The 8,477-nt window shown below is 40.3% G+C and overlaps 1 protein-coding gene across 1 annotated transcript; it reads left to right on the plus strand.

Annotated features, from left to right (window-relative positions):
• Positions 1-269: 269 nt before the first annotated feature.
• Positions 270-4,353, plus strand: prnpb (prion protein b). The gene is made up of 2 exons (XM_010780328.1): positions 270-406; positions 910-4,353. The coding sequence occupies exon 2, from the start codon at positions 914-916 to the stop codon at positions 2,297-2,299; it is 1,386 nt and encodes a 461-aa protein (XP_010778630.1). The 5' UTR covers positions 270-406; positions 910-913; the 3' UTR covers positions 2,300-4,353.
• The last annotated feature ends 4,124 nt before the right edge of the window (positions 4,354-8,477 follow it).

Raw genomic sequence — 8,477 nt, forward strand, 5'->3', positions numbered from 1 at the left:
ATAAAACACATCTTTTCAGAATACTATGTTAATTCCAACACAAATATAACATTATTTAAGAACAATGTATTTTTCTTGCAAATCCCTGATATGAGTAAAACAAACATGCAACCTTACACAATAAGGAGAAAAAAATGGGGTATAATCGATCAGTTAGTCACTGAAAGTAAAACATCGGAAATTATGAATCTTGTTTTTTTTGTCTCATGATGATCATTGCGTCACAGCGAACTGTCACCGCCTCCATTGCCTCCAGGCTGCTTGCAGTACATCAAAACGAGCACACCCAAAATAGGCAAAGCCACCCTTAGCCAGAGCTAAAATAACGGAGCCGAGCGAGAGAGAGGACAACAACGTATTTCCACCAAATTAATATCAAAACCCACAAGAAAACCATTGGATCAGGGTAAGAAATACTTAATTAATAGAATACTCCATTAAAATGTTATTGAGACCTTTGTTGGTAGGCTGGATGGGATAAAAAGCGCCTGTATTATGACATGATGCAGCGTCAGTGGTCGTGTTTGAGCTAAAGGACAGCATGTTAATTATGCAATGTTTGACTGTTTGAAAAATACAAACATTGTTGGCTCATAGTGGTTATGCGTGGCATATTGATTGAATTGATTTAGGCCTATTTCTTTATAGACATAATTTGATAAAAATGGGTGCTCCGCTTGAATGTCTTTGAAATTACGGTCTACTCTCAATTTCAGTGTAATAGGACTATCTTGTAATAAGAAATATATGTGTTTAGCCTATATAAATAAATCCTGTGTGGCTCTCAATGCTAATTAAAAGGAATTCCTGGGCTATTTTACGTGTCATCCTGAACAGAGAAAGCGATGTTGTTTTCTCAATGCTTGATTATTTTTACGATCATTTCCGTAAAACACTTTTTCTCTTTAGGTCCATGATGGGAAGGTTGTGTGATTTCGCTCTTCTTTCCCTTGTTGTTGTGTTTCTTCTAAACACTGAATCAACATGGGCTAAAAGGGGAAGCAGCAGCAGTGGAAGAAAAACGTCATCCACAAAAACACAACCTAAGCCACCATCTCAGCCAGCAAATTACCCTCGGCAGCCCCAGAATCCAAATAGAAACAGCAACCCATATCCTGCTGGCGGAAGTTACCCAGCTGGCGGAAGTTATCCAGCAGCGGGCAAACCTAACGCAGGAGGAGTTCCCAGGCAAAACCCCCCGAATTATCCAGGAGTCGCTAGTAACCCAAACCAGCAGCCTGGTAGAGCCAATCCTGCTGGTTATCCAAACCAGAACCCTGCAGGTGGATATCCAGCTGGAGGTAATTATCCAGGCGCTGGGGGGTATCCCAACCAAAACCCAGCAAGAGGTTATCCAAATCAGAATCCAGCTGCAGGAGGCTACCCAGCAGCAGGAGGCCAATATCCAGGCAGAGCTGGCAACCCCGCAGGAGGATATCCTAACCAGCAGTATCCAGCTGCAGGAGGTTACCCAGTCCGAGGAGGAAATACAGGACAGGGTTATGGTCAGCCTCCTCCATATCCAGGTGGTGGTTATGGAGGCGGTGGGTATGGAGGTGGTGGTTATGGAGGCGGTGGTTATGGAGGCGGTGGTTACCCAGGTGGAGCAGTCGGCGGTTACACCAACTGGAACCCAAATAATAAGATCCTCAGTCCCCGCTACGGTGGAGGAGGATACGGTGGAGGATATGGTGGTGGAGGATACGGTGGTGGGATGGGAGGCTCTCCTTTCTCCCGCTCTGTGAGTAATATGGGTTACCAGCCCCAATCTTCAGGTTTTGCCAAAAAAGCCATGATGGCGGCAGGCGTTGGTGCTGTGGCTGGAATGGCCGTTGGATATGGATTAGGACGTTTCCCACGACCCCACTTCAATTTCCGCAACCCTGAAGAAGAGCAACACTACAACAGCTACATGTACCGCAAGTATGGCACCAAATCCACCGATGAAAAAGATTACGGCCGTGATTATGAGTACAAGCTTCCTCCACGCGCCGAGTCTTACGAGAAGTTCATGGAGAGCTGCATGAATAAGACTGATCTTCTTAAAGACCAGGCAGGCGACCAGGATGATGGTGACACCGTCGGCATTGAGGAGATTGGATACCCAGCCCTAGTTCACCAGATGAAGTCCAGGCGATGTGTTGAGAAGTACATGGAGTACTCTGAGCGCTTCCTGCAGGAACGAAAAAGAGCAGAGCAGAGAATGGCAGAAAATAACAGCAGCCCTCTGAGCTTGGGGATGTTTCAACTTTTCACATCCCTCCTGATGCTTCTTTCCAACATGCTCTTATTCCAGTGAGAAGCATTAGTGTTCCTGTTTGCATACCCTAAATGAATTTCTACGTCCTCCATTAAATCTGCACGTCAACATACTACTTATGAATATCTTCTGGTCACATTTAGTCAATCCTCTATTATCCTCTATATGTGTATATAACCAAGTCAGTTATAAGAAGCAGCTATCAGTCTAAACTTCTACAGTTCGATCATTAGTTGTGTGTTGTACAAGCTGCACATTTCTTTCTTGTCAATTCTCTCATGAAATAGTCTTGCATCTCTTTTTATTTTGCACTTTTTTACTCTACATTATTGCACAGATCAGTTTGTGTGACATCTTTTTTAATGCTACTGTATAACCTAGGAATATGACACAAGGGTTTAAATTAGGTACACAAACATGCAACTAACATCATTCCACCATTCATACTTTTTTACTATCATCGCGGGCAATTGGACAGACTGATATTTCAATTGGTTAAAATGCTTAATCAAAGGAAAATGTGTTTTCATGAAATATAAATGAATGTTTAAGCCAGGGTTAACTAACTTTTACAAGCTGTGTTTTCAAAGTAGATTTTCTGATTGTCATTGCAATGTGCTGGGGAGTTGATCACTTCCAAATAATGTAAGTTTGGTAATTGGAACAAACAGAGAGATAAATGATACAGCTTTTTTTTTTTTTAAAGCCCAAAAGAAGATATGTTATACCAGAAAGGAGAAATAAATGTCTGGTAATGGACAGTGAGATGCATTTAAATGTCATAAAATAAGGAATGAGACATTTTGATTGGCCCTAATTGTGTTTGCAAATTGAATCAAGCTTCCCTTATGAACACAAAATGCTGTTAACCATAATGGAAAATGTTGAAGTGCATTTCCGTTTAGATAAATGGCTTACCATTACAAACTCACGTGTGGGCAGTCAGCGGAAGACTGAAGATGTCCCAAAAGCAAAGCCCCACCCTTCTCAGGAACATAACACCTACAAATTGCTTCTGTGTTGCCTGTAAATTAATGTACTGCATGTTTTAGCCCTAGGCTGTCAGTGAGCATGAATCTTTCGATGTGCAGCCATTAGCGGTGAAGTGATGTGGCTTTCTGTCTGCAGCTGTCGAGATCAATTTCTTGAGCATTGCGCCTGATGCTTTAAAACTGTGCCGTGCTACATGCTGGGATTTGAGGTTTCGAACAGATAATGTCTACAACAATTCAATACGTTCATCATAAATTATGTTGTTTGAATTTTGGATTTCCATGTTTCCAGGCTATCCATCTTCCCGCATTATAACAGTCACATTTTGGGTGTTGGCAAATCTGTAAATACCTCGGTTGAATTTTCACAAATTCAAGCTTCCCCTGGCTTTTTATGATCTTTGACTCTCCAGGAATTAAACTTCTGCTCTGATTTTGCTCCCACTGTAAGTTTGTGTACTAGTAATTTCTCTTACTGTCCCAGCTTATTTTATTACATCTGACAGTTTTAAATATTTCTGGTTCCTTGGTTTTATAATGCACTTTGTGATGATGTTTCAAAAGATTGTACTGTAAATGAAGTTTGCAGGAAGGGAGTTTCAACCAAGTAAATGTTCAGTTTATGGACAAAACTGTCCCTGTACAGTTCAGAGTATTGACAGTACTGTGTTCTGTCTGTTATTGGTATGTTAATCACGCTATGTTTAGTGTGTAGTAACCAAGAAAATGAATTGAATACTGTCCAAATGTTGACAGTCTATCTGGAAGTGATATGCACTGTTGTATTGTGATTTATTTGTATTGTTTTGATCTCAGTTAGTTTGTTATCATACTGCTTTTTTTTCTTTTCTTGATTCTAGCAATGTTGATTATAAATTAATTTAACATTTTCATACTGTTTAGACTGTAGAATATCTGTAAAGTGCACTTATTTCACTTAGGTTTAGATATTCTGTAACTGCGTCACGGAGCTCATACAGGAAGTGCAGAGATCTAAATCTCCCTGTTTTGACTTGCGGTTGTTAACGCTTTGGATTACTAACATGATTTAATATTGTTTGTCATGGATGTTTATGTGTTAAATAAAATAAGTAACAAACTAAGGGTCTTTGTGTTAACAATATACCTTCACCCTGTCACATAACAATATCCTCACTAATTTAATATTATATCATAACATCAAAGCATAGAAAACGAAACAGGGATTAACTAATTATATTTTGTAACCAGTAGTTATTCGCAGTCCAGATCTATCATAATAAGGCAAATATTTGTAATGCATGATTATATGTTCTGTAAATGGAAAAAAGTTCAAAACAGCTGCAACAACTAGTCGCTATTCGGAAAGGTTTGATGAAGTTGTTATAATTACCATATAAAAGCACCAAATGTCAATTCATACAGTTATTATAATAGATACTCAGTCCCAAGTTATGTAAGAGATTGTTGGATGGCTTAAAAGTAGTCAAAGCGTGTGAGCGAGTAATCATCCTGGAATCAGGCTGTAAAATATAACATTACAATTAGGTTGCTAAAGCCTCAGGGACCTTAGCAACCTCATTTTACTGGAAAAGAATATTGCACAAAGAAGAATATTGTTTAAAATAGCTTTTATTTCATTTGGTTTAATGACTGAATGCTTTTCCTGTGATCAGACGTTGCTCAAAAGTCCCTGATCCAGGCTGCTATTAGGAAGGACAACACATTCCCAAGTGTGATGCAGATGTTAGTGGTAGGAGCGGGGGCAGCTGACTTAACAAAGGCTCTCCAGAGGGAATGGTTCTGAAATCTCTGGTTTTCGTTGTGATGAGGCCGCTGATCATGCTCGGAAGAGGACGTCTTGTGGCCATGATGTTTCCCAGATCCGTGTTTTCCTTTACCAAAGAACCCCAGTCCGGTGCCGGTGCCTCCCAGCATCCCGGCTGCTGCTGCTGCTCCCGCCCACTTCAGGCCCTTCTTGGAGAGGCTTTTGCTTGGAGAGGAAGGCGCTTTATCATCATCATCATCACCTTTTCCACGACCCTTAAAGCCACGCTTACTGTTCACACCTGGGCACAGAGCTGCAGTGAGCAACAGCAAAACCCACAGCGAGAGAAGCTTCTGCTGGCCAATCATACTGAAGATCTAAAAAATTAAAAAAGTGGCAGGAGATTGGAGCCTGATCAAATAAAAATCCATATTGCTGTGTTTGTGTTTTTGCATAGGTTATATATTATTTTCTTTGAGAGACAAAGAGACTACTGTTGGCTGACGTCCATGCCAGCTTTTGATTGAGCTGGTTGCACATCAAAAGTCACATGCTCACCAGCACTAACACAACAGACATCCAGAACCATCCACTTGCTTTGTCAACACTGGGCTCAGCTGGGAATTATGTGTGTGTGATGCATATTTCTCTCCTTTCTATGATGAATAGGTTTTTACGGTCTCAGATAAACATTGCAGAAGATAGTGTTGTATCAAAGTGGATATGCAACTCCATGTATCATGCCAATGCACCTGGAAGGAGATCATTGAAATCTTAAGTCACACAGGTAAAATGTAGTGATACCATCCACTTTGATGTTAATTAAAAACAATAAATAATGAACTTACCTTTCTGGTCGGAGTCAGTGATGTTGGAGCAACAGTCCTTTTTCAAACCACAACACTTGCCAAGCAGAAGAGCAGCATTTTGGTGTCAGTATCATTTCTAAATAAACATCTACTCCACAGAGCAACACAGCTCCTCCCCAAAACAAACCCCGCTTTACCATTGGTCCAAGATCAATAATACAGTACAGGTTGAATGGTTTTAGCTGATTGTGGCAGTTCACATACAGTTGCCCTAGTCTTCTCCCATTATCCTCCAAATGCAAAGGCTGATGCCAAAACGAAACAATGATATTACAAAAAAATGCCCCAAAGGGCTGTACAAAATAAAAACAAAATACAAATATCATGGCAAAAAAATGATAAAAACATTATGAACAACATCATGTGTATGTAAAACCAAACAGAAGTGATGCTAATGAAGATGGAAACTAGTTGATGGAAACTAGGTGACAAGGAAGACATAAGAAGAGATGTGTTTTGAGTTTTCTTTTTATTAAAGGAATCAACGGAATTAGCTTCTCGGATCTGAATGGGAAGACGTTCCAAAAGAGAGGTGCTCAGAAGGAAAAGGTAGCTGCCACCTACTGAGGAATTGTGAATTCTGGGGATGGAAAGGAGACTGGGATTTTGGGATAGTGGGATCCTGGTAGATAGACGCGGGGTAATTAATGATGATAAATAGGGAGTTGCTAGTCCATGTAAGATTTTAAAGGTTAACAGTAAAATCTTGAAGTCTGATCTAATGTGAATCAAGAGCCAATGCAATGAAATGAGAACAGGAGTGATGTGATCGACCAAAGACACAAATATTACTGTCTGTACTGAATACTTTTCTACCATGGTTCTGTGTGTTTGGATTTTCTTTTATACATGAAAATCAGACATGTTTACACCTGTACGAGTCTAATGCTCAGATTTTATTGAGCAAATAAACCTGTACCTCATAAACCTGACTGGACTTGCAGCTGGATTAACTTCACAGGAAGTGGATCAAAGATTCAAAGCATAGTAGCAGGGTCGGCCCTAGACTTTTGGGGGCCATAAGCAAGCTTTGGCTTGGGGGCCCCCCTCACTCTAGCGCGTTCTCACTACACATAACACAAAACCAACTTTTGTCTTACGATGTTAGCATAAGCACACATATTGTATAAATAAGCATGTAAACACCGTGGACCTAACCTCCTCTAGGGGGGTCCTCACCTCCTCTAGTGGGGTCCGGGAGCATGCTCCCCCGGGAAGATTCTTTTTAAAATATTGAAGTTAAAAGCATCAATCTGGTGCACTTTGAGAGCAAAATTAAGAGATCTATAGATACATCTCTCAACATCCATATGAAACAGAACTGTAAACAGATTTTTCTTTATGGATATTTTACAAATCACTTAAACTGTATTCTTGTTTTGTCATATAGTATTTCATAACTGTTTTTCATTTATCCTCTCTGGCTATACATCTCATAATGTTCACATAGAAACTAGGAATATCATTCAGAAGAATTATAATTTCTTGCAAAAATGTCACAAAAAGAGTTTGCACATTTAAATTCAGGTGTTGTTATGGCAACGTCAGTGGCCAAACAGCCACATGTACTGCTGCAAATACGTTCAAACATGCTGTTGACACGTAAAGCAGTGGCAACTATGCCACCAGTTCAGCTGACTTTTTCTCAGAAATACTGTCACATAAAATCCATATATTTCAGTGCTAGGTTGACTTAACTATGAAACAGTTTAACTGACAGGGCTCAGGATCAGCTGTATACTGTAAGGTAGCTTCTAGCTTCATGCCGAACAGTAAGTCAACATTTCTTTGAAATCACCAGGTAACGCTAAAAAACATTACATTTAGATTGTATGACAAAGTGTTTATTTAATATATCTGGCTAGATAGCTACTTGCTAACGGTTTACCCCGCGATTCAAAGTAACGTCAACGTAGCTGTAATTTATGCTTTGCTTACATGTTCGCATAACTTGGAAGTTTACTGACATTTACATACCCTGTTTACCTGGCTCAAGTGGTGGCTCTTGGGTTGTTGTGTGAGCAACCACTTGAGAATTGTCGTCTTTTTTAAGAACATTTTTTTTTATGTCCATCTTCAAAAACTCTGAGTCCGACTGACAGTTTATTTTAAACATTGTCACCGCTCACAGGATAGGTACCTGTCAGCCAGCGACGGGAGAGCCTCCCCTGTCATACTCCAATGTAACGGAAAAACAACTAAAGAAAAACTAAATAGTAATAATAATAAATGTCTCAACTGATCTATGATGTAAGTGTGATTTATGTATGACTCCAATCGCTTTTTAAAGTCAAAATCAGCAAATTTGCCGAGCTCCGCTACAACTACGGGTAGCGATGAGAAGTGAGGCAGGGACGAGCTCTGCCTCTCGTAAGCCCATAGTAACTTGCTGGAGCACGGGCACTAATTTAGCGCGGGCACTTATTTTGTGAACGCGCTAAAGCCAGTTACTGTGGGGTGAGGTGAGGCACAGATGAGCTCTGCCTCACCTCAGAATGTGTCAACCCACAGAAACTGTCTGGAAAGCGGGCCCTAAGCTCATGCCTGTTACCATCTCACTGTAGGTCACCAATGTAATGTTTGTAGATCCCTTTATTAAATGTATCCTC

Source organism: Notothenia coriiceps, unplaced genomic scaffold, assembly GCF_000735185.1.
Source record: "Notothenia coriiceps isolate Sejong01 unplaced genomic scaffold, NC01 NC01_scaffold00021617, whole genome shotgun sequence".
NCBI lineage: Eukaryota > Metazoa > Chordata > Actinopteri > Perciformes > Nototheniidae > Notothenia > Notothenia coriiceps.